A 27,131-nucleotide genomic window follows, 5' to 3' on the forward strand; every position below is an offset into this window, starting at 1 on the left:
CCCTAGAGCTGAGGATCTCAAGACTGTGCTACAAACCTGGCAACCAGGGGTGTGTCAGGGGAGAGATTTTCTTAGACGGAGGGCAGGGTGTGGTAGGTAATGATCAGCCAACAGGTCCAGTCATCACCCACAACTACCAATAATGCTACGCTTTCCAGGCCAATGGCCATAAAGAATCTGTGTCTCCAATTTATATGAATGCTTACATTGTCCATTGTTAGTGAGAATGTACTTCTAAATTAACCCACTTTCCAAAGACAAATCAGATTGTAGATGCTGAAGATAAACATTTTTTAAATCTTGATCTAACAGAATTAGTCTAGCTAAGCAAGAAGTTTTGAAGTACTGATGAGCAAGAATGTGAATAGAAAAGAATTTTAAGGCGGGGTGCCTGAGTGGCGTAGTCAGTTAGATGTCTGACTTCAGCTCAGGTCATGATCTCACAGTTTGTGGGTTCGAGCCTTGCATTGGTCTCTGTGCTGACAGCTGGGAGCCTGGAGCCTGCTTCAGATTCTGTCCTGCTCTCTCTCTGCCTCTCCTCTGCTCCTGCTCTCTCTCTCTCTCTCTCAATCTCTCTCTCTCTTGCTCTCTCTCAAAAGTGAATAAACATTAAAAAAAGAAAGAAAAGAGTTATAAGGGGCTAGGAAATGGTGACAGTCTTCCTTTGCATTTGCATATGTTGTTTCTTCTCCCTAGATTGTCTTTCCTTCCACCATCTTCTTGGCAAAGTCTTACTCTTTCTTCAAGACCTGGATTAACCATTATTTCATCTGGAAAGACTTTATTGACATGGCCCACTTTCTTCTCTTTCAGGCAAAGGTCATCAGTCTTTCCTTTGATCAACTGCAACATGCACATCATGCCAACCTTTATTTCAGCAGTTCTCACACTAACTTACATGTATTGCTTATGACACTGCATCTACAATGCTACTTTAAGTCCCTTGAAGGCAGAAACAGTCTTATTTGATTGTATATTCCTGGGCACCTAGCTGGGTGCCTGAAACAGAGTTGGTATTCAAGAATTGTTGGCAGAATAAAGAAGAGTAAAATTATATTAGTATTAATTTATATTAGTATATATTATAAATTAGTTGATACTAATTATAAATTAGTATATATTATAAATTAGTTGATACTAATTATAAATTAGTATAAATTAAATTAGTATAATTTATATTTGTATAGAATTATATTAGTACAAAAGTATATTATTGATGTGGCACAAGTATAGTCTGAGGAATGTTCCAGATAATTGAAGTTTACACTTTCAGCAATCACAACTTTTAAAATATTTTATAAAGACAGAAATCTTTCAGATTTTTCTGCCTCATTAAAAAAAATGAAACCATATCATGAATATTTTGTAATTTACTCAAATTCCTCATTTTGAATCAATTATAGTTTTTTCTAAGGTATTCTCAAGAAAGCTTTGTTCAGGCACCACCTCCACCAAGAAGCTTTCTCTAACCCTATCCCATCTAGACTTCACTGGATATCATCTTATATTATTCATGGAGCTGTCTTGTCGCTTACAATATTTTATGGAAATTACCTGTTTATCCACATGATTCCATTACTTCATATGGTCACACATGTCTTTTCTCTATTAGACAGTGGGCAACTCTAATGGAGAATAGCAGACTCCATCTTACTCATCTTTTCATTGCCAGGGCTGAGCAGAGCACACTAGATGCCCAACAAATGGTGAATTGAAATGAATATAGTAGTCTGATAAGAAGGCTTTGAAATGTGTAAAACTCTTGATCTCTACACTAAATAATTCCTAGTTTTTTCTTTTTTATAGTATTAAATTTTTTTATATTGCTTGTTTTTTTTCCCAATTGTATCATGCTACTGTGTCAGATTAACTATCTCTAGAGAGCCTTTTACACCTCATTTACGAATCCAATGATTTCGATACTTTTTTGATCCCATATCATGTGTAGAAAATATTTCAACCCATACTTCTTCTAAATGACAGATGTAGCTTTGTATATACATTTATACACACATATTTACAATTGCATGCATCGGTTTTTATACTGATATTTTATGTATACTCATAACCATAAGCAAAAATAATTAAGAGGAAATTTTAGATAAGAGGATAATTTTAGATAATTGTTATTTAGCTAACAATAAAACAGATATTTTAAAACTCAGATGACACTTTATTGTGTTTATCGATAACATAAAAATTCTTTGCTCTTACTTTGTGAGAGTAAGAGCTCTTACTCTTATTTTAATCTTGGTATAATATTTAGTGATAGCAAATTTTGAGGGCTTGGATTCTAGATTCAATTGATGCAATGCTTAATTTGAATGATTATCATCGATTAAAAAATACTGCAGGTGGACAAATTATATCATTATCTTCAGTTATTAAAATGTAATACTCATATCGTATGCCCAGGACCAGTTATACAAAACTTTTTGTTGAAATTCAAACAGGAAATTCAGTTTTCCTTGATGTCACCTTGATGTAGGCATTGTGATTTTTAAAAAAGTAACAAAAGGATTCAAAACTCTCCATTTGGAAGATGTATAGGTAGTGCAGAAAATTCCACTTCAAAAGTTGTATTTGTCACAACATTGATGGACCTAGAGGGTATTATGCTAAGCAAGATAAGTCAGACATATAAAGAGAAATACCATATGATTTCCCTTACCTGTGGAATATAAAAAATAAAACAAACAAACAAAACAAAACAAATCCAAACTCGTAGTTACATAAAACAGATTACCAGAGGGGCTAGGAGCTCAAGAGTAGAGTTGGCGAAAGGGATTAAGAAGCACAAACTTCCAGTTATAAAATGAATAAGTCACAGGGACATAATGTATAGCATGTGGGCTGTAGTTAATAATATTGTATCACCTCTGTATGATGACAGATGGTAACTAGACTTATTGTGGTGATCATTTTGTAATGTATACAAATGTCTATTCACTGTTATACACCTGAAATTAATATAATATTGTATGTCAATTATACTTCATAATAAAAAATGTTGTAGTTTGCAACTATAAGCATCCTTATAGGTGACATACTTCCATGATTTTTCAGCAACAATATCACATATTAATAAATATTTTTTCAACCGCTTGTTTTCAAATACCTTTTCCATAATACTTTTTCCCCCAAATTGTTTACTTTCTCATTTACTATGAAAAAAAAGTTTGCTTTGCTTTACTGATACCTAAACGATAACCACACTTGTTTTTAAATATTTAAAATACTTAAATAAGTAGCACTTTATTGATAACTCTTTTCTCATCAGTGACAAGGTCATAAAATTTTAAACACTTACCTTTTTGTAAATAATATATCTAATTTGTCTCTAAATTCAATAGCAATTTTAAGTATTTTTCAATGAAATAACCAGTAAATTCTCTATGGTGGCAAATATTATCATGGTTATCCACCATTTCATTGCAATGTCATTTAAATACTTGACAATAATTTAAAGGGTCATGTTTTTATGAAATTAAAAACATCAGTGTTGATGCACTTCTGGATTCCGTTTCTCTGATGAAAAGCTTTCCTATCAATGCTGCAGTTAAGAGATTTCCCATACAAAAACATTACCTAGAATATTTTTGAATTTTCAGCTGCAGGCAAACCATCAAAGCATCAATCCCATCATAACATATATTTCCCATAAACATTTTTAAAAGAAAGTCTGTAAGGATTCTTCCTCTGCTAAGAATTTATCTTTTTCAATAAATACTTCTTTTTAAAGTTTTTATTTAAATTCCAGTTAGTTAACATACAGTGTGATATTAGTTTCAGGTGTATAGTAAAATCTTCCTTTAAAGGCACAAAATTGTGATCATGAATTTCTTCCTTGAAATACAATCTAGTTGGGGCGCCTGGGTGGCACAGTCAGTTGACCATCCAACTTCAGCTCAGGTCACGATCTCGTGGTCCATGAGTCTGAGCCCCACATCGGGCTCTGTGCTGACAGCTCAGAGCCTGGAATCTGCTTCAGATTCTGTGTCTCCCTCTCTCTCTGCCCCTCCCCCACTCACACTCTGTCTCTATCTCTCAAAAATAAATAAATGTTAAAAAAATTTGAAATACAGCCTAACAAGTAGATTGAGACACAACAGAAATGCTGATATATCCACCCAATTCTATCACTATATAAATTCTAATGCTACATTAATTTGTCTTACCTGTTTCTCAAAGCCTTTTGCAAAGTTTTCTATGTATCTTCCAACACTAGTGATAAAGGAATGAATATTTGTTTGTGGCTTATTACTTCATGAATTATTTCAGTATTATTCACTCTGGAAGGAAAAACAGTTTTCCAATTGGTCTTTCTCTCTTTCTCTCTCTTTGTCTCTTTAGAAATGGTTTATTTTTTTGTCAACCTTATTTCCATTTTGTTTGCCTTCGTGGAAGAGAAGTGTAAGACCAGTCAGTGGTTGCTCTAGTCTTCAGCAGGGAACTGCTAATAGGCACAGAAGGCACTTGCAAACCTTCAGACCGGTCTGTGACTTCAGGTTGAGTAGCGATGAACTCAGGAGCTGGAACAATCCATTCACCCTGAAATTCTTCCTTGGTCCCAGTCTTCTCAAAAGCCGCCTGCTCTTTCCTTTCAATATCTTCAGAATCTCTATAGAAGTAGAGATCAGTTACTGAGTGTTGTATGTAAGCAGTGAACCATGGGAATATACCCCAAAAACCAAGAACAAACTTTACATGCTGTATGTTAGCCAATTTGACAATAAATTATATTAAATTTTTTTAATGGTTATTTATCTTTGAGAGAGGCAGAGCATGAGTGGGGCAGGGGCAGAAAGAGAGGGAGAAACAGAATCCAAAGCACACTCCAGGCTCTGAGCTGTCATACAGAACCTGATGTGGGGCTCGAACTCATGAACTGCGAGATCGTGACCTGAGCTGAAGACAGACACTTAACTCACTGAGCCACCCAGGCTCCCCTGAGAATAAATTATATTTTAAAAAATTAGAATTAACCAAGTATTGAAGTCTAGGTTATTTTCATACACAAATACTTGCAAATAATAAGGGAAATGCGCAACATTTATTAAACATTGTGGATATGTGTGTGTGTGTATATATATATATGCGCCAATAATAAATGTATCTGGGTAGTGGGAGGGTGTGTAATTTATAATTATTATAAAACCTTCATTTTCCATATTTCTAGGATGAGTATGTGTTACTTGGGTAATTAAAACATTACAAAGACACACACAAAAAAAAGAAGTAGAGATCAGGCATGACCTCTCATGAGTGTTCACAGGAAATGGTGCCACACTTGCGCAGAACTTCCTGGACCTGCATCCACCACATCAGACCCACTGAGTGAGGTCCCTTGTTGCAAGGGATGGCGATGTCCACATAATGCAGAGGACAGTCTGTGTTACACAGAACAATGGTAGGCAGGTTAACATAAGATGCCTCCATAAGAGACTGGTGGTCAGCCCTGGGATTAGTAACCACCAGAAGTCTCAGCTCCCGGAAGGCTGCCTGGATTTGGTTAGTGAAGTTTCCAGGGGTGAAATTGCCAGCAGTCCAAGTGGCTCTGGTAGCAGTAGCAAACTTCAGCACAGCTTGCTGGCCAGTCTCCCTGGGTGATATGATGCTGACATGAGCCAGGTTTTCCATGGCAACAATGGCATGAGCTGCCAGCAGAAGTTTCTCCCAGGTTCTCTTCAGATTTATGATACAGAAACCATCACTTTTCCTTTTGTAGATGTATTGTTCCACTTGGAAGTCAAGGTTGGTGCCAGCTAAGTAGCTTCCTGCTACAAGGAATTTGAGGATATCCTCCTCCTTCATTTGCAGGACATCAAGGTCTCTAAATATTGGGAAATTTCCCTTTAAGTTACAATGGTAACACAGAACAACAGTGAATGGACGCCTCCCTGGAAAGCCCAAGTTGTCTTTTTTTATAAGTAAACTTCTAAATATTTGTTATTAAGCTAGTGAAATTTCAGTTAATGCCAGATTGAGTAACTCTTGACTGAAAACTTCTGAAGAAATTGCAAGAGGCTGTCCTTATGTTTTGGATCCTTAATTGTTTTTGTTTTTGTTTTTGTTTTTTGGTAATGTTTTCATTTATTTATCTTGAAAGACAGAGAGAGTGTTCAGGAGCAGGGGAAAGGCAGAGAGAATCTCAAGTAGGCCTCCACACTGTCAGCTCAGACCCAGACACAGGGCTCAATCTCAGGAACTGCAGGATCATAACTTGAGCTGAAATCAAGAGTCCAGCTGACTGAGCCATCCAGATGCCCCAGGATGCGTAATTTTTTAAAGTCTTGTTAATCGTGAGCATCTCTCAAGGCATAATATATGCAGATGAGGTTATTCATTAACAATAATAACACACACAAAAACCCACACTTCAAATAGCTTCATCATAAATTTGAATCTGAGGACAGGTGACTTTTTGTTATATCTGATTAGGTCTTGTTTAATAATGTAGTTACCAAAAAGCAGGTTAACAAAAAGAAGTGTCACAGCTAAGATTTTCCTTTTAGTTCAATTGTGCTTGTATTATTAATTTTATCTGCTATTTCTTTGGAGGATTTTTTAAGTCACTTGTCCATTTCCTAAAGGTTCGTTTAGTAAACACTTAAAGCAGCCCAGATAACCCTCAATGCCTCATGATAAAGAAATGGGAAGAGGTACCCCTTTGTTGTGGGGAATCCAATTCCTACTCCTTTGCTTCCATGTGATACCATGTTAAATCCTAACACGAGACACCCACAGGCTACTGACTGTGATGGCCTATTGTCAATCTTTTTCATTAAATGTTAATAAGGACTGGTTTCTTTTTAAATTATTCTAAAAAAATTTTTTTTAATGTTTTTTTATTCATTTCTGAGAGAGAGAGAGACAGCATGAGCTGGGGAGGGTCAGAGAGAGAGGGAGACACAGAATCCGAAGCAGGCTCCAGGCTCTGAGCTAGCTGTCAGCACAGAGCCCGACGCGGGGCTCGAACCCACGAACCGTGAGATCATGACCTGAGGTGAAGTCTCAGCTTAACCAACTAAACCACCCAGGTGCCCCTAAATTATTTTTAAATAAGTAAAAGTTTTAATATTTTCTTCCCAAACTACAGTGGATTTCCTGGTGCTCCCCTGAAGTATACATACCTCACTTTGGAGTAACTGTTCCAATATTTGCTCGAATGAGAAAAGATGTCAACCCTTTGAAAGATTTCCATGCACTGAAGTCCTGAGACTCTTACTCTCTTGAGCAACAGAATGAATCATTTATCGTTTGGTGTTATTTTCATTTTAAATATATTTGTCTTGTCTCCTCAGCTAAATTATAAGGAACAGGAAGTCATGGCTATACTCTTCTTTCATTCTTCATGTCACTTAACATAGTACTTCGTCCAGAAGATATATGATTCATATGATTTCTTGTGCAAAGTTTTAGCTGCTGCATTGTACATCTGAATTGCAGTTTCCATAAGGACAGGAAACTTTGTATTCTTCTTTGGATTCCCCACATCTACCATATAACTTACATAAACTTTTAATGAATATTTGTTGACTAAAACCAGATAACCAAATAGATTTGGCTAATGACCCCACTTTACCCAGAAACTATGCCAGTAAACTATGGATCAGGGCTCTAATAAAATGAATTTATTCTTTCATTTATTCAATTAAGTAATATTTATAGTGCATTTTCTATGTGCCACACATTAATTATAACTGTGGTATAGTAAAACAGAAAGTAGAGAACACAAACTGAAAGCATGATAAAGTAAACATGTTATATATAATGATCATATAATAATCCATATTGAGTAGAGGATAAAAGAAGCTGTTACACGCTCTCATAAAACTATTCAATTCCATATGTAACACCCAATGTACTTGTAAATTATTTATCCAATATTGGTCTGTTTCCCTCACTGGAAACTAAGTTCCACTGAGGCCCAGACCAGGTCTGACTTGTTACTACTCTACCCCTGGGCTGTAGCACAATGCTGGCACATAATCAAGTATTCAATAATCATATGTTGGACAAATACATAGATGAATGCATAGGGAGAAAAACAACACTGAAATTGCATATATTTTAAAATCCAAAAATAAGGAGAATTATAAGACAGAAGATTAAACTTTGATTGAAGACAGTTTGAGAAAGACAAATTATTCAAGTAAATTGGTCTATGAGTAAACTTAAAAGACTAATTTAAAAGTAAGTTTCTATTGGATTTTGGCAGAGGCTGACGGGTTCAAGAATTCAATAATTTAATCAACAAATATGTTTTGAATTCACATGAATGCTGGGCACTATACTGGGTGCTGAGATGCAGAAAAGTAAAATAAAGTTGGTCTCTGTACACGTGGAGTTTACAGATATGCAAAAGGTACTAAAAAGCACAAAGACAATATTTCCAATATGTAAAATAAAACAAAAATCTCTAATACCAAAAAGAATTGCATATTTGATAACATAAGCAAATACACAACAAGTCTTTGATTATATTTTGGCATACATATATATTTTAGTTATATATGTAACTTCTGGTCCCACATTATATCCTTTGGTTTCCTGTATAATTGATGCTATTCCATACTCTAGATCATTGTCCATGCTTTGCTCCTTGCTGGAATTCTTTCCCACTTAAGGCCTTCTTTTGCCTCTCTAAATCTACTTATCCTTTAAATTTCTTGGACAAATACAGCCCCTACCCACCATCTGACACCTCTCAACCACCTTTGTATGTATGGCCTGTCATTGTACTTACCATAGTTCTTATTTCTCTGTCATGACTTCTCTGTCTCTTTTCTGAACTCTAAATGCCTCTAGGACAGAGGCTAATTTTCACTGATTTTGTATTTACAATGCCTAATACATAACAGATGATCAATAAATGTTTGTTAACTGGAGCTGCAGCTCCCATTTTCTATATAGAAATCTGTATCTACCTTAATATAAGAGTAAGAATTTCACCTGACAGCCTATCTTTCCAAGATTTCTTTCAAAGGCATTCTACAATCTACTAGTCATCAGGAAAAATCATAGCTACAACCATTCACAAACCTGATTACATTCTCATTTCTTCTCACCAACAACTTAAATCCAGTTGAGAATTTGAGGCAGAGAATATAATGGATCTTTACCAGCCTGATCACATAAAATCCATTTATCTTCTTAACACTTAAAGTACCAAAAGACTACATGATAAGAAAGTCACATTTCTTCTTTGGCAAGTCTAGTGTCTAAAATGCTGCTAAAATGCTACATGGGAATATTTTCTGTACCATTATCACTCCTAGGGTAAGAAATTAGTTTTTCCAGAGACAGAAGAATACAAAAAGAGCTGTGAATATATGAAAATATCTACTATCTGTGAATATTATCTCTGACTTGGTACTTCAGATACATAGTGAAGTTTTCTCTTCGATTACTTATTTTGTTGGTATCTCTGTATTATCTGTTGCCACCATAATGTTTCATAACAAACCACTGAAACATAGTGTCTTAAAATGATAAACATTTATTTAGTACACTGCATGTTGTTGATATTGATTAGGTTTAGCTGGAAGCATCTTCTGATCTCACCTAGATTTCCTCACAAGCCTGAGGGCTGGGTGACAATTGGCTGAACGAGGATGGCCCTAGCTCAGATGTCTGGAACAACTAAGCTTTGTTTTACATGCCTGTCACATCCTCCCTGTAGACCAGCCAGACATGTTCTCATAGCAATGCAGAGGGGAACAGTGAGCAGGCCCAGTCATGCAAGAAGGCAACAAAAAAGTACGTGTACCATTCAACATTCTGCTTGTGTCATGTTGGCTAACAACCTATTGACCAAAGCAAGTCACATGCCCAAGCACAGTCAGAATAAGAGGAACTTTAAAGTTATAGAACAGAGGTGCTTGGGTGGCTCAGTTGATTAAGCATCTGACTCTTGGTTTTGGTTCAGGTCATGATCTCACAGTTTGTGAGTTCGAGCCCTGCATTGGGTTTTGCACTGATGGCATGGAACCTGCTTGAGATTCTTTCTCTCCTTCTCTCTCTGCCCCTCCTCCCCCACTTGTTCTCTCTCTCTCTCTCAAAATAAACAAACTTAAAAAAAGTTATGAGACAAACATTGTGGATTCAAAGAAGTCATTAAGTGGGGTAATTAATACAACCAATCTATGCACACCTGGATTCCTGAACTTACCAGGACACAAAATTTTAAAAACCTACATAAGAGAAATTGCATACCATTTCCAAATAATGAATTCAGGATCCTTCAGAAAGTACAGTTCTCTAAGAAATATACTACAAGATTTTAAAGTTTTGAATTTTATTTGTAATTTGACAGTTTCACAAAGGTATAGATTTTTAAAACTATATTCTCCATCTGACATAGTTCCATCAAATATAAGGTAAAGGAATACTATGCAATAATAGTAATTATAAACTTCAAGTAATTTTGTAAAGCTGGCAAAGTACAACTGTTAGGATAGATAATATAGAGGGTCCACTAAAGAAGGAAGTAGGATGGGGGCATCTGGTTTCAGTTGGTTAAGCACTGACTTCAGTTCAGGTAACGATCTTGTGGCTTGTTCGTGAGTTTGAGCCTCGCATCAGGCTCTCTGCTGTCAGTAGAGCCCACTCCAAATCCTCTATCCCCCTTTCTCTGCCCCTCTCTCCCAAATGAATAAACATTTTTTCAAAAAAAGAAGGAAATAGGATGTAACAAAAAAGAAAATGTAACCTACAAAGATCCATGCGAGCGCGCACACACACACGCAATAGTATAGCCAAATCTTCCAAATGAATACTGAAAAAAATTTGTTGAAACTAGAAAATTTGATCTAGCAATATTTTAAGAAAATAATAGCATTAGTCAGTTTTTTCTGGCAGCAAAAAAGCCATATGTAAGTTAGCTTCAGTTGATATATGGAGACATATGCAAAAATGATCTCTTAACAGTCATATGGTCAGGCTTCTGGAAAAGCTGGAATGTCATTCAAGATGCATAGGTGCTCAATATCTCTGCAACTACAGTGATTCAGTGGAGGTCTCGTTCACCCTGTTGTCCCTCAGCAGCAAGTACCTGCTGCTTTTTACTCTAGGTTCTCTCCCATATGGCTAAACTTATCTCTGCTTCTATAATGACTGTCTTTATCTCACTGCTACCTCTATCTATCTGTTTTTACTTTTACCACATTACTTCTGATTACTGCTTTTTTCTATAAAGCCTCTTTGCTTCCATGTCATTCTGTTACCTGTATCTCTCTTGGAGTGTCTAATACCGCCATCACCTTTCAGGAGACTGTTGGCAAAGCCTTTACTCCAGGTCATGTCTGAAGCTACAGGCTGATTTTTAAATGAACATCTTTGGCTCCAGAACCTATCATTGTTCTGCTCAGCTATTGTTAAGGGTTGGTGTTATTGGGCAAAAATGAATCCCTCTGTTGAGGCTATTAGTATTCCATGCACTCTGAGGCCTCTCAGAAGAGGGTAGCCTAAAATGTCAAGTGCTTTCAATAGACTGTTTAACATAAAAACACTACAAACAATAGAAAATGAACCCAGGAATGCGAGGATATATCACTATAAGGAAATCTACGATACAATTCTTGTGTGTGTTTTATTCAACACCAAGCAATTCTCCAATTCTCAGGGGACACTGATAGGCTATCTGGCAATTTAACTCAATTTGGAAATTGTCTTCCTAGAGATAGCATCAGATCGCACAGTTAAGAGGTGAATCCTATAAGACAGCCCCTGCTCCTGCAGAGATGCCAATTGCAAGTCCAGATTGTCACCTGTGCTTCTAACCTACTGGCTTTAGATTGGATGTTCCCATGATCCCCTTTTTGGGCTTGATCAATATGCTAGAGTGGCTCACAGAACTTAGAGAAACATTTTACTTACTATTTTACCAGTTTATTATAAAAGAATATAACTCAAGGATAGCCTGATTGAAGAGATGCATAGGGCAAGATGTGTAGGAGGAGGCATAGGGCTTCCATGCCCTCTTCAGGCATGCCACTCTCCCCAGATCTCCATGTCTTCACCAACCAGAAGCCCTCCAATCTCTGTCCTTTGGGTCTAATGGAGGCTTCATATATAGACACAATTGATTAAATCATTGGTCATTGTCAATTGATTCAACCTCCAGCCCCTCTGCCTTCCTCGGATGTCAAGGGAATGTTACTGGTTTTGGTTTTTTATTCTTTCAAATTAATCTGTAGGTTTAGTGCAATCGCAATTGCACTCTTGATGAGTTTTTTTTTAATTAGACAAAATTACCAATATAACTGATAATAACAATCATGTGAGAAAAAAACTAGAAATTTTGAAAAGGAAGAATAATGAACATTTTCCTTAAAGGTAGCCTGCACATACACCCTTATGATTATACCCTGTGATCTGGGGTCAGCCTTCTGTTATGATTGCTCAATTCATTTGATTCATGCTTGTGCGTTACCAATTGTTAAACATTTGGTACATTAGCCCTGTTCATAGGTGTTAAACCATATACTGTAGCTATAGTAATTAAAAGTGTGATACCAATGATTGGAAAAGTAGAAAGTCAGATGAAAGGAAGAGAGTAGATGGCCCAGAAATAGATTATTGTTTAGTGGAATGAAAAAAAAAACCCTAATTTTAACATTTTCTCTTGGGAAAGAAATCCTTTTGTTGAAAAAGATATCTTAATATATTGCAGAAGGGTAAAATGTGAGACCCTAGGGGCATAGGTTGGAGGATGATAATGTAACAAAGAGAGAGACAAACTACTCTGCCCAAAAAATAAAAAATGACAAATTTGATGAAAAGAGAGTGAATAAAGGAAAAATCACCATGCTTGTAGAGAAAGGTGGTCAGTGAGAAACTCTTGGCTATAGATTGGCTGAAGACTTTTTGAAAGTAGAGAATTTATGAGATAAATTTTAAATTGTTTGCATTGCTACATGAAAATCTCCTTTGTCTTCCTTTAACTGTCAGTGAAGAATGCTACACACAGAGAATAACTTTCATGAGTGACGTTTTCTTTTTTTGAGGGGTGGGATGTTGTATACATGTGTTTGTATGTGTCTTGAAATTCATATCTAATGTGAAGCAGAGAAGAGACCAGATATGTAGGATGAGATGTGTGTAAAAACATAAGTTAATTGATAACTGATTCATAAAGCAAGAAGAGATCGTGTGAATATATTCTCTTGGGTATTCAGAGCATTTGTAAAAGTGAAACTGGTCTTTTCATAGAATTTTGACTAAGGGGTTGGAAATAATTTTATTTAAATATAAAAGGATAGGCCAATTTCAACTGACATTTGGGTTAATAGTACATATAGTAATTCAGCCTGTGATAATAATAATTTTTAAGGGTGGTATTATGAATCAGTGGGAAAAGACAACATAAATGAAAGAAAGAACCCATCTTTCTGTATAGGCTTAGCAAGGAAGGGATAAAGTTTTACCTTAGAGTTTAATCAGATGGTAACTTTGTATAGTCAAAGGATCATCCATTAAGAGTAACACTGCTTAGAACCTACTCTATGCTTGGCTCTGTCTTAGGCAATGGGGATACAATAGTGAACATAGTAGACAAAACATCTGTTCTTAAAAAGTTTTCATTCTAGAGGATGGAGACAGTCATTTTTAAAGTGAAGTATACACATATTAGTGATGGGATATTTTTGGTATGCTGAAAAATATACTTTGAAAGCAGGGAAAATGAATGAACAAAATGTACATGGTCAGCAAAATGATATGGAGAAACTACCTCAAGGTAGCAAGGAAGATGGCCTTGAAATTATGGAGTAATTAATTTATTTTTTAGAAGAAGGATCAACAAACTTACTCTGTAAAGGTCTAGATAATAACATTTTAGGGTTTTTATATGATAGTCTATGTTGCAACCACTCAACTGTGCCATTGTAGCTCAAAGATAGGCATAGACACTACAAAAGTAAATGAGCATATGCCTGTCTTGATACAGAACTTTACAAAAATGCATGTCAGTTTGCAGACCATAGTTTACCAATTCCACTTCTAGAGTTAGGCTGCCTGTAGTCAAGTTTGACTTCATCTGTTACTGGATGTAAGACTTTGTACAAATTACTCAAATTCTCTAAGCTTCATACTTCATAAGAGGAAAATGAGATAATTCATATAAGTGGTTTGTTTTTTTCTTTGCAGTTGCAGTTGCTGTCTCATAATACATTCTCAAAGAGTGTTATCCACTATTACTAAATTAATGTTTTAGTTATGTATTTACATCCCCTGATAATAAATTTTGTCTTTGATAAGTGCATGCATTTATACATGTATATGTATGTGTATTCATGCATATATGGAAATGAATGTTTGTGTAAGACTAATCAAATATCCATGTCCTGGATTATAAAAAGATTTAAGAGTGTGTAAATCACACTGGCAAAATGGCCATCCAAAGTGAAGGTATTGGAGTTTTCATGGCCACAGTTGACTGAGTACCAAGTTCATATCACCTTCTGAGATAACTCTACTGGATTTGGAACACCAAAAACTAACATGGATGGAACTTCAGGAGCTCTAGAATATTACTGTGGACTGAAAAATTTATGCTTGGGAATTTTACTGTTTCAGGAGTAGTAGTAGCAAAAGACTTACTGGATACTAAAGTGAAATTAACCCTCTGAGTTGAAGAGATAGAAAAAATAGTTTGGAAAGATTACTGGACTTTATGGAGCAGAAAGGTAGAGAGAAGAAAGCGATATTTCTTTCATGAAGAAAGAGATACTGAATTTTGTATAGCAGTCCCCTTGAGTCTGCTCTTGAATACAACTGACACATGCATAAGGTGAAACTCTTCAAGGCTAGACAAAAGATGGACCAGGGAGCTATAAAGTGAATAATGCACAAAGCTCACAAACAGCTTGGAGATGTTTGAGTTTTGCTTTGAACCTTACTGAATACCCAGAGTACAATCTACTCCAAATCATCCCATCAAAAAAGGCTTAAAAACAAGATTCAAGAGAATCTAGCTGCTTACCAAGTAACTTAGCTAATATAAGAAAGTTTCAACCTTTAGCTTTCTTAGAAAACAAACCAGCACTCAGCAAGCATAGACTGACAATACCCAGCATGCAATAAAAAAATTACTGGACGTGCGAAGGAACGTAAATATGTTTCTCACACCAGAAGAATAATCTGTCAATAGAAAAAATATGAAATGATATAAATCATGGAATTAGCAGACTAGAATGATAAAAGTTATTATGAACCTGACTAGTTCAAGTGTTTAAAGAAAAAATAAATATAATGAAGAAAGAAGACATTTTTTAAATGTCAAATGTACTTTCTAGAGTTGTAAAACCTAATATCTGAAATAATAAATGTGCTAGATGGTCTTAACAGTAGATTAGATACCATGAAAGAAAAGTAAACATCAAGACAGAGCAATAGAAACCATCCAAAGTGAAGTGTTAGCAGAAAAAAGCTCTAAAAACAAACAAATTAAAATATCAACAACAAAAAAAGAGCAGTAATTAAACAGTAATTATATAATATATGTATGTTTAATTACAATATGAGTAATTAGAGTTCTAGAAGGAGGAGAGAGCAACAGGAGGCAGGAAAAAAAACATTTGAAGCCTAAGCTTTGCTAAATATAATAAAGTTTATAAACCCACAAATCCAAGAAGCTCAACAAATCTCATGAAGGGTCAATAGCAAATCGCATAAAGATTCATAATAATTAAATTGCTCAAAACCATTTATAAATAAAAATATTTTTAAAAAATAACAAAAAAGTGCAAAAAAACCCTAACAACAACAACAACAAAAAGGTATATTACTACAGAGAAACAAAAATTTTAAATTATTTCAGATTTTTCATCAGAAACTGCAGGCCAGAGGACAAAGTACAAGATCTTTAAAGAACTGGAGGCAGAAAAAAGCAATCAAAGTAGAATTTTTTACCCAGCAAAAATTCCTTAAAAAATTAAAGTGAAATAAATTTTTGGGGGCAAATAAAATCTGAGATAATTATTGGCAGAACTTTACTACAAGAAATAGTAAAAGAAAACCTTCAGGCTTAAGAAAATTGAAATCAGTTTGTAATCCGGATCCACACAAAGAAATGAATACCACTAGAAATATATATACGTGAGTAAACAGAAAACTTTCTATTTTTTAAGAAAAAAGATTATTTTAAAAATTTTCAATGTTTATTTTTGAGAGAGAGAGGGAGAGAGGGAGAGAGAGAAAGAGAGAGAGAGAGACGGAGCACAAGTGGGGGAGGTGCAGAGAGGGAGACAGAATATCAAGCAGGCTCCAGGCTCTGAGCTGTCAGCATAGAGTCCGAGATGGGGCTCATCTCACAAACCATGAGATCATGACGTGAGCCGAAGTCAGACACTTAACTGACTGAGCCAGCCAGGCACCCCAAGAAAAGTGATTATTTAAAGTAAAAATGCTAATAATATATTTTAGAGGATATTACATGTAGAACTTAAACTTATGCAACAATGGCACTAAGAAAAAGAAGGGAGAAATGGAAGTACACTGCCATAAAGTTCTTACATTAAATATGAAGTAGCATAATATTATTTGGACTTAAACTGTGTAAGTTAAAGATGTATTCTATATACCTTAAAACAAACACTAAAAAACTACTGAGAGCTATAAGTCAGTAGTAAAGATAAAATGAAAAATGAAAAAATACTCATCTAATCCATTGTAATGCAGATAAAGAAGCAAAAGAAGAGAGAAGAGATGGTGTTAAAATAAAGAAATTTTAAAAGACAAATAAATATAAAGCTAACTATTTCAATAATTATTAAATTGTGTTTAAATTGTCTAAACACTCCAATTAAAAGGCAGAGATTGTTCCAACTAGATTTAATAAAAAATCAAAGTTTAAACAATGCTGTGTACATAAAACTACTTTGAAATATAAAGATACAGTACATAAAGGTAAAATATGGAAAAAGATACCACACAAACACTCATCATAAAAAAGCTGGAGTGGATAAATTAATATTATCATTAATTCAAAACAAGACTAATAGATTAAGAGGGAAATTTTGTAATAAAGAGGATAAAATGATCCTAAATGTATATACACCTAATAATAGACCTTCAAATTTCATGAATGAATCACTGTTAGAACAGAAAGGCAAAAATGGTGCATCTACAAGTACAGTTAGAGTCTTCAATATTCCTCTTAGTAATTGATAGAGCAAGTAGATGAAATTCACTAAAGCTACAGAAGGCTTGAAAAATACTATAATTCAAATTGACCTAATAACCATCTATAGAACAATTTTCATTCTTCCCCATAACAGCAGAAAACACACTATTTATGTCCAAATGAAAAATTTACCTAGGAGCTGGAGCATGAAAAAGTATCAATAATTTTAAAAGATAGAAAGAATAGAGTATGTTCTCTGACCATAATGGAATTAAATTAGAAAACAATGACAAAAAGATATCTGGTAAGTTCCTAAATATTTAAAAATTATGCAATATACTTTCTAATACTTCATGGACCAAAGAAGAAATCACAGAAAATATCAGAAAACATTTAGGACTAATGAAAATAAACTATATAAAAATTTGGAGGATTATGCTAAAGCAGCGCTCAGAAGAAATTTTATGCTCTAAATGCTTATACTAGAAAAGAAGTAAGGTCCCGCAATGCTTGACTGGCTCAGGCGGAAGGATATGAAACTCTTAATCTCAGGGTTGTGAGTTCGAGTCCATGTTGGGGATAGAGATTACTAAAATTGAAAATACTTAAAAAAACAAAGTAAGATTCCAAAGAATAATGTACACTTTCACCTTAAGGAACTAGAAAAGAAAGAGCAAATAAACCCCAAATAAGTTTAGATGTGGTAATAATAAAGATGAAAGCTAAAATAAATGAAACAGAAAATGGACAAATTAATGAAGCCAAAGCTGCTGCTTTGAAGAGATGAGTCAAACTGGAGGACCTTTATTAAACTGATGAAGTGAAAAGGAAGACAGATAAGATAGCACTATAATCCTACAAAATGAAAGAACAATAATCTTATGGACGATTTTAGGTCAATAAATCTGACAACTTAAATGAAATAGAAAAATATCTTGAAAGACACAAATTACCAAAACCAGCACAAGAAGATATGGAAAATTGGATTGTATTTTAATCTATAAACAAAATTAAATTCATAATTTAAACTTTCACAAAAAGAAAAGTCCTGCCCTCGACAGCTTCACTGGTAAAATCTTTCAAACATTTAAGAAATAAATAATAAAAATCTTATACAACTTTTAAAAAACATTTTTCCAATGTTTATTTATTTTTGAGAGAGAGAGAGGGAGAGCACATGATCAGGAGAGAGGCAGAGAGAGAGAGAGGGAGACACAAAGTCTGAAGCAGGCTCCAGGCTCTGAGCTGTCAGCACAGAGCCTGATGCAGGGCTCAAACCCACAAACCATGAGATCATTATCTGAGTCAAAGTCAGATGCTTAACCAACTAAGCCACCCAGGCATCCCTTATAGGAGTTCTTGCAAAAGTAGATAAGGAGGTTACATTTCCAAGCTTATTTTATTAGGCCAGCCTTACTTTGATAACCCAGACAAAAGCATTACAAACAAACAAAACTACACGAATATCCTTAATGAACCTAAGTTCTTTAAAATCTTTTAAAATCAGCAAATAGAACCTAGCAACATATAAGATGGCTAATACACCCCGGTCAGGAATGGTTTATTTCAAGAATGTAAGGTTTGTTTAACATTTGAAAATCAATCAGTTTAACCCATCATATCAGGATGAGTTCATATCAAGATGAACCCACCAAAAGTTCATCTCAGCAGATGCTCCGTCCTAAAGCATTTGATAAAATTTACCACTCATTCAGGATAAGAACTCTCAGCAAATTAGGAAGAAGGGAACTTTCTCAACCTGGTAAAGGGCACATACAAAAAAAAAAAAAAATGTATGTTATACATACTACTTAATGGTAAAACTCTGAATGATTTCCTTAAAATCAGGAGCAAGACTAGGATGTCTTTCTTGCCACTTCTGTCCAGCACTGTGCTGGATGTGTTAGTGTAATAAAGCAAGAAAAGGAAATAAAAGCATATAGAATGGAAAGGAAAAAATAAAAGTCTTTATTTGCAAATGCATGATTGTGTATGTGAAAACTCTCAACAAATCTATAAAGTATTAGTAGAACTAATACATTCATTAGCAAAGCCTCACAGTACAAGGCCAATATTCAAAATCAATTTAAAAATACTATCAATGAGCCATTAGAAAATGAAATTTAAAATATCATTTACAATGGCATCAAAAGCATGAAATATTTAAGGATAAGTATATGCAATATCAATACTACAAGAAATAGAAAATGTTGCTAACAGAATTTAGAGGCCATCCAAATAAACTGAAATCTATGCCTAGGATTGGAAAATAAAATATTACACAAGACCAATCATCCTAAATTGATCTATATATTCATAATCCCAAGCAAATCCCTGCAGGTATGTTCTTAAAAAATAAAAATTAATGAGTTACTTCTAAACTTTATATGGAAATGCAAACAATCTGAAAGAGTCAAAATTATTGTGAGAAAAAAAGAACAAACTTAGAATATTTATATTCCTGATTTTCAAGGCTTTCTAAAGTTACAGTGATCAGTATAGCGTGATACTTGCATAAAGATATACATATAGTTAAATGAACTGGAATAGAAGTCCTGAAAGAGACATTGAGTTTTTACTAAAGCTGCCAAAATAATTCAATGGTGGAAACAATTGTCTTTTCAACAAAAGGTGTTGAAACAACTGTATATATTTGGAAAAAAATTAACATTGACTCTTTCCTCACAACATATGCAAAAATTAATCTTAAATTTTTATAGATCAAATATAAAAGCTAAAGGCATAAAATTTAAGAAGAAAGCATACTGAAAATCTTCATTATCCTATAGTAGGTAAAATTTCTTAAATATGTCATAAAAGCATAAATCATAAAACAATTGATAAGTTGAATTCATCAAAAACTGCTGTTCTTTTAAAAGATATTGTTAAAAAATTAAAATGCAAGTTGATCTGTTTCTGTGTAAAAAACTTTTTCAAAACATGGTGGCTGTAAACAAAAATAAACATTTATTATCTCTCAGAGTTTTTGTGTATCAAAAATTTGTGACTTGTGTGGCTGACCATTTTTGGCTCAGAGTGTCACATGAGACTGTAATCATCTTAAAGCTTGTCAGAGGCTGGAGGATCCACTTCTAAGGTGCCACCCAGGGCTGGCAAATTGCTGTTAGCTGTTTATCAACAGGCCCCAGTTCCTCTTTTACGGGCTTTCCAAAGACTGGGTTTCTCTAGAACAAGCACTAAAATAGGGCAAGATAGATGCTGCAATCTCTTTTATGACCTAGCCTCAGAAGTCACATACCATCACTTCCTCTTGGTCACACATACATCAATTTCCTCTTGGTCACACAGGTCAGCTACATAGGGGAAGGGGCTCTATAAGCATGCCTATGGAGAGTGTTGATACATGGAGGCCAGGATCCATGGGGGTCCATCATGGAAGGACATTTAGTTTATAGACGTCTATATTTATATATATATAGTTTGACTAACACAGTAGGCCATAATCTGTGAGAAAAACTTTTATGCACATATATCTCACAAAGGATTGGTGTAATTAGAATATATATAGAAAAGGTAAAAATAACTTGAAATGGAGAAAAGATTTCAACAGACACTTCACAAAAGAATATATATAAATGATCTATAAGCAAATGAAAAGATGTCCAACATCATTAGTTATTAGGGGAATACAAGAGAAAAAACAATGACTCACCAATACATATCTACTAGAATGGCTACGATCAGAAAGGACTGACATTACCAAGTGTTGGAGAGGAAATGGAACAACTGAAACATACATTGCTGGTGAGAATGTAAAATGGTACAACCACTTTGGAAAGCAGGTTGGCAATTTCTTATAAGGTTAAATATAAACTTACCATACAGCCCAGCAATTCTACTCCTAGACATTATTTACCCAAGAAGAATAAAAACATGTATCAACACAAAGATTTTTAGCCACATATTCAAGGAATCTTTAGTCATAATAGCCAAACATTTGGAAACAAACAAAATATCCATGGTATTAGAAAAAATTTTAAAAATTTGGCAAATCCATAGAATAGAATAGTAGTGAACAGTAAGGAAGGAACATTGGTACACACAACATGAATGAATCTCTAAAATATGTTGATCTAAAGAAGCCAGACACAAAAGAGTACATAATGTATAATTCCACATATACAAAATCCTTGAATAAGTAAAATTATTATCCAGTGACAGAAAGCAGTTTGTTGGATGTCAAGGACCAGGGATAAAAGAAGGTTAAGCAGCACCCAAATGGGCAAAGGATATGAAGCACACCCATCCCTTTCACAAGTACATGTGAAAGAGGGAAATTTTAAGGTGCAGGGAAAACAGGTTAGTACAGGGTTTCCCACCTTTGGCACGAGATTGCCATTTGACTCATAATTCTTTGTTGCTGCAGGTGTATGTGTGCGTGTGTGTGTGTACTGTCTTGTGCACCAAAAGATATTTAGCACTTTCTGGTCTCTCCCCACAAGATGCCAATAAAAATTTCTCACTCTACTCCACAACCAGTTGTGACAATCAAAAATGTCTCGTGACATTTCCAAATGAACCCTGGGGTGCAAAGTTGTCCCCACTTGAAAACAACTGGGTTACTGTATTTGTTATCTATTGCTGTGTAACAAATTATCCCTCAAATTTGGTGTCTCAGAACAATAAACATTTTTATCTCACAGTTACTATGGGTTGGGTATTTGAGAGTGACTTAGTTGGGGGATCTGACTCAACTTTTCTACTGAGGTTGAAATCTAGATGTCTGCATCATCTAAATGCCTGACTGGGGCTGGAGAAGCTGTTTCCAAGATGGTTTAATCACACAGAGATTGGCAGAAGGCTCAGATCCTTGCTGGGTTTTGGCAGGATATTCTATTCCTTGCTGTGTGGGCATCTGATAAGGTTACCTGACATGTCCTCATGACATGGTAACTGCCTTTCCCAGAGCAAGTGATCTGAGAGGGAGTAGAGAGAGGTCATAATACCTTTTTAAAACCTCCTCTTAGAAGTGACAGCCTGTCACTTCTGCTGTATTGTATCCATTAGAAGCCAAGTCATGAAGTACAACTCACATCCACTTGGAAATTAATGTCCCTATTTTTAAATTTTTTTAATGTTTTATTTACTTTTGAGAGAGAGAGAGAGGCAGAGTGTGAGTTGGGGGAGAGGGGGGAGAGAGAGGGAGACACAGAATCTGAAGCTGGCTCCAGGCTCCCAGCTGTCAGCTCAGAGCCTAATGCAGGGCTTGAACTCAGGAGCTGTGAAATCATGACCTGAGCTGAAGTTGGACCCTCGACTAACTGAGCCACCCAGGTGCCCCTAGTCTCTACTTTTTAAAGGCAGGCATGTCAATAAATTTGTGGGCATATTTAAAAATGATCATAGTTGGAGAAGAATTCTTTAACAAACAAGCTGGAGACGATCACAGGCTATTTAGAGAAAATAAAAAATTGATCATCATTCCAAAATACATCTGAAGGATTAAATTATTTAATGAAAAAAACTGAAATTATCAAATGAATAAAAATATATAAAGACAGATGAATTATATGATAGAAGGATGGTAAAGGACTTGTGAAGCAAAAAATAATATTAGAAAACAAAAATGGAAAAGGTCAGTCATTTTATCTGGGATCAATATCTACATTACACATAAGTTGCCTTTTTGTGAATACCCCAGTAAGAAAATTAACAATGCCTTTTTGAGAATACCCCAGTAAGAAAATTAACAATGAACTAACAGTAGGATACATATTTGCACATATGAAAATATACCGTGATGACTTTGGCACAGTGAAGAAGGACAATCATATACTCTTAACAGTGCTGTGGGAAAATTGATAATAACAATATGACAACAGTAATTTATTATGTGGCACAAAATTATAGGTATTTTATTTGTAGCAATTCATTTGCTTTTTACTACATTATGTAGGATTATACTAATTTTTTGGTTAAGGCACTGTCAAATGAAGAATTTAGCCAAATCTCAGAGTTTGTAGGTGGCAGCAAAATTGACTTATCCAATTGTCAGTAGGCATGGTGCCTCGGGCTTGCCATACTTTAGGGGCCCATAAAAATGCTTTAATTTCTTTTAAAATCAGAAGGGAAAAAGTGAATATTTAGGTCGAAGAAAGTGTTTTAATGCATAATATTAATATGTGATTAATGTTTGTCATTATATCAATGCAGTTATGAACATAATTTTTAATATTACTTTATGGAGGAAGAGGTCCACAAAGGTAAAGGCATTTAGGATACATGGAAGTATGAATGTGGCCTTCCTGCATGGCAGAAATGCATTTTGATCCCATGCAATGTGACACCTAAGCCTATGTTCTTTCTGGAAGACAATTGGCCAATGGGTTTCAAAAGGGTTAAAAGTGTTCACACGTCTGATTACTTTTAAGGGTTTAAACTAAGACAGTAAGTAATGACACAGACAATGATTTATAAAAAGATACTTATTTATAACAGTAGTCATCTGCAACCAAAGAAATGTGGAATAATGAAAAGTTGGCTCAATATTGGCTATCAATTTAGGGGCCTAGATGACTAATAGGAGTTTCTGAATGGAAGTGAACCAAGGGGAAACTGAAGACTCAGGGGAGCTGAAAATGAGAGAGTAGAGCAAGAAGTGGAAGGAGGTCTATAGGCATTCTGGAGATGCCGTACAGACCTCTGCTGAGTATGTGTATGTAATATCAGAGTGCACTTGTAAGCATGTTCCTGAATTTATTTTTAAAAGGATTGAACAAGCAAAATGGTGAGGAAAAGGTTAGAAGAATCAGTACTCATAGCAGAGATCAGTGAACACAATCAGGAAACTCTGAAGATAGAACTCTGAACCCCAAAAAGAGAGGGGCCAAGCATGCAAGAGTAAAGAGGCCTCGAAGTTCATGTTAATCTTTCTCTTGAAAGCTCTTAAGAGCCAGTGAAAGATTTTAAACAGTAAAGTGACATGCTCAGATGTATATTTTAGAATAATCATAGTGGATTACTGTGCATTGAGCCCTGGTAGGAATTCAGAGTGTAAAGACTGATGGAATGGAGAGGAAGAGAATGTACATTCATTCAGTCAAGGGTTCTTGAATTCTACAATTGTTCATGGGGTGTTGATGTTGTTCTTGGTATGCACTTTTTTCAAAAGCTTAATTAGGATGGAAGAAGAGAGAGAACTAGAAAGAGGTTTTAAAGTCAAGGAAGAGTTTTAAGCCAGAAAAGACTTAAAACATGATCATGCTGAGGGGTTCACATGAAGGAGCAGACAGGAAAGGGGTTCGCGTTGGAGAGGAACAGGGATCCCCAGCTTTTTAGACAGAAGGAAAACTAATAAGCTTGGGTATGGATGTAGGTTATTTGTGGGATCGGGTGAGGCAATTGGGCAAAAATTGAAGAAATTCATGCTTGACGGCCTTTATTACTTAAGTAGAAGACCAGGTCATTTGGTGAGTAGTGTGGTCGTCACTGACCGATTTGCAGCGTGGCCTTTCTTGTAAAAGCAACACACTGTACCAACATCACTTCTGCGGACTAGTTGATTCGTTGTATAAATGGGGATAATAGACCCTTTTCCATGGTATTCCTGTGTGAATTTATTGCGCTGACACATGCACTTGCTTAGTATTAGTTTATCTTTGTACTCACACTGGAATACCGGGAGTGAATGTTTTGATTACTCATATAAATAAAGTGGAAGTCTTCCGGCGTGATCATCTCATCTGTTAAATACAATTATTTGCTCTTGCAATGGGTTTTAAGTCAGATACTCAGGTCAAGGAGTATTTATTAAAAGCCTACTTTTGCTGTAAAGCATTCAACAAAAGAACGCCAGTGCCCCGAGGACTTTACTTGAGGTCATTCACCGGCTCTGCCCTGAACCGGAAAGTCAAGTCAGCAGCACCTACCTCCAGCTTAGAAAAGCCTCTTCCCAAATCTCAGCGGCAACCCCGCCCCTTCCACAGGTTCGGGCCCCGCCCCCCTCTCCCATTGGCTGGCCCTCCACCTCTTCTCGACCGCTCCGAAGACCCGGAGGAGCGGAGTTTTCCAAAAGCATCATCGGGGCGCCCTTGCTGCGCATGCTCGCGGGAAGCCGGATTCCGGGTCCGGAGTTGGAGGTTTTAGGCGGCCGCCGCTCAGCGCGCTGTGCGGGGCCGGTGAGGAGGCGCGCGCTCGTGGCGCGGCGCCGGCGACGCGAGCGCGCGGCGCGCTCCTGAGGAGGGAGGTGTGGGGTCTGCTGGGGGTGGCGCGTGGCCGGGGTGGGGGTGGGGGGAGGGTCGGGTGTCGGCGAGCGCGGCGAACGGGTTCCAAGTGGCTGCAGGCGGCCTGGGCTGCCGGGGCCGACGCCTGGGTGGCTGCTGCCTCCGCCGCCGCCGCCGCGCCTGCTGCGAGATGGCGATCTTGGGTGCGGAAGGGTGAGGGCGCCCGCCGCTGGAGGAGGCGCCGCTGCTGTGGCCGCCCGACCGCCGGGAGCCGACAGCTTCGCGCCGGGTAAGGACGCCTAGGCGGGGGACGGGGGGCGCGGGCCCAGAGCCGCCGCGGCGGTGCAGGTAGCCCAGCACTGGCGGCCCCGGGGCGGGACCCTGTGAGGGGCCGTCGGAGACGGTCCGCGTCGCCCTGGCTGCCGTCTCCAGCCCAGGGGCCGGGAGTTTTCTGGGGTGGGGTCACGGGTCTTGCCCCGAGTTGGCCCTGGCACAGGCCCGAGATAATGATACTGGAACGAAGTGTTTCCGTGACTCTGCAGCCGCGCTTCTCAAGCTTCCTTAGCCTTCTCTGTTCTACCTTCTTTCCGTTTGCCCAACACCTCTCCGAAAAACACCCGTGTTTGGACTTACTGCCCGTGCTCTGACTTTGACCGCAATTCTGCCGTCCCAAACCAAGGACTCCCAGGCTTGGAACGTCTTTCTGACGTGTTTTGTTTTGTTTTTTAATCACTCCCGGTTCTACACTGACTCTGCAGTCCCCCCCCCCCCACAACCCCCACATCCACCTTTGTGACCTGGTAGATCCCAGTGACCTTGCAGTTTTTACTAGTCCTTATCTGTGACTTGGACCTTCTTTCATCTTTAATTTTTTTTTTTAATTTTGTAGTTTGCCCATTGCTTTTACAGCCTTTAAATGATCAGTCTTCTCTTTACTCCATCGTTTGGAGTTGAGCGTCCTATGCTCCCGTAATTATATGAAACCTTCCTTACCAAAGACGAGTATCTATTATTTTGACATTTTTACTCCTCTAGGATAAAATATTTCCCATGGGCTTGATTTGGCTTTCTTTTTATGCTTGGCAAGTTTTTATCTTTCTGTGTAGGCTACCGTGCAAAAAGATTTGAGTTTCTGCTTTAAACAGCTCTTGGTAATAGTGGAAAAGAATAATGTACAAAGTTATCTTTTACCCCCTTTGGTATTTTTACCTGAAGTGCCTGGGGTACAATGTTTGCGGTCTTCTGCAAGAATTCATCCTTGTGTATAAATCCACTTTACCAGTCTCACTGAGTCTCTGCATTATACAAGCAAAATGCACCTCTTAAAAAACAAAGGCATTCTTTTATTTGTGACTTGTTTTTTAGCCATTCAGTAGATAAGTAGCTGTGATTAGAAATGATCACTTTTCATAAATAGTTACTACATTTTTTTTTTAAGTGAAACCTTTGTGACCAAGTGTTGGGAACTACTCAAATTGATAAGTGTAAAGTATACGGAATAGTTATTTGGTATGTAGCTTCTTAACGTTTTCAAGTAGTTCTTTCCTTAAAATGCAAAACTGTTTATAAGACATCTAACATCAGGACTTACAAAGGGTTATGTTTTTTGGAGACCTGTGATAAAGGATGTTGCAAATAAGTTCTCTGCCTTCAAAGAGATAGTAATCTTTGCTGTTTACCCCATGAAGGCTGAAATGTCTTTTACTTCCTTGCACAATTATTAAGCATCTACAGCAAGACTGTGTGAGGTATTAGGGGGAATGTAAAGGTGAAGATTATAGCAGTTTCTGCCTTCACTGACTAGTTAGGTAAGACTGTAC

General features: G+C 36.5%; 2 protein-coding genes and 1 pseudogene across 5 annotated transcripts in view; 1 reads left to right on the plus strand and 2 right to left on the minus strand.

Annotated features, from left to right (window-relative positions):
- Positions 1-4,377: 4,377 nt before the first annotated feature.
- Positions 4,378-25,169, minus strand: LOC120225209 (40S ribosomal protein SA-like). The gene is given in 4 exon segments (XM_039223464.1): positions 4,378-4,643; positions 5,226-5,853; positions 10,175-10,196; positions 25,018-25,169. Coding segments are annotated over 4 exon segments (1,068 nt in total).
- The window catches only part of LOC120225210, a 32,295-nt pseudogene continuing 30,329 nt past the window's right edge, over positions 25,166-27,131 (minus strand).
- The window catches only part of WWP1 (WW domain containing E3 ubiquitin protein ligase 1), a 137,783-nt gene continuing 136,043 nt past the window's right edge, over positions 25,392-27,131 (plus strand). For all 4 annotated transcript variants that reach the window (XM_039223456.1, XM_039223455.1, XM_039223458.1 and 1 more), the window contains exon 1: positions 25,392-25,600. The gene's annotated coding sequence lies outside the window, so the exon portion shown is untranslated. The remainder of the gene's footprint in view (positions 25,601-27,131) is intronic.

Source organism: Hyaena hyaena, unplaced genomic scaffold, assembly GCF_003009895.1.
Source record: "Hyaena hyaena isolate Hyena2069 unplaced genomic scaffold, ASM300989v1 scaffold_1352, whole genome shotgun sequence".
Classification (NCBI taxonomy): Eukaryota; Metazoa; Chordata; class Mammalia; order Carnivora; family Hyaenidae; genus Hyaena; species Hyaena hyaena.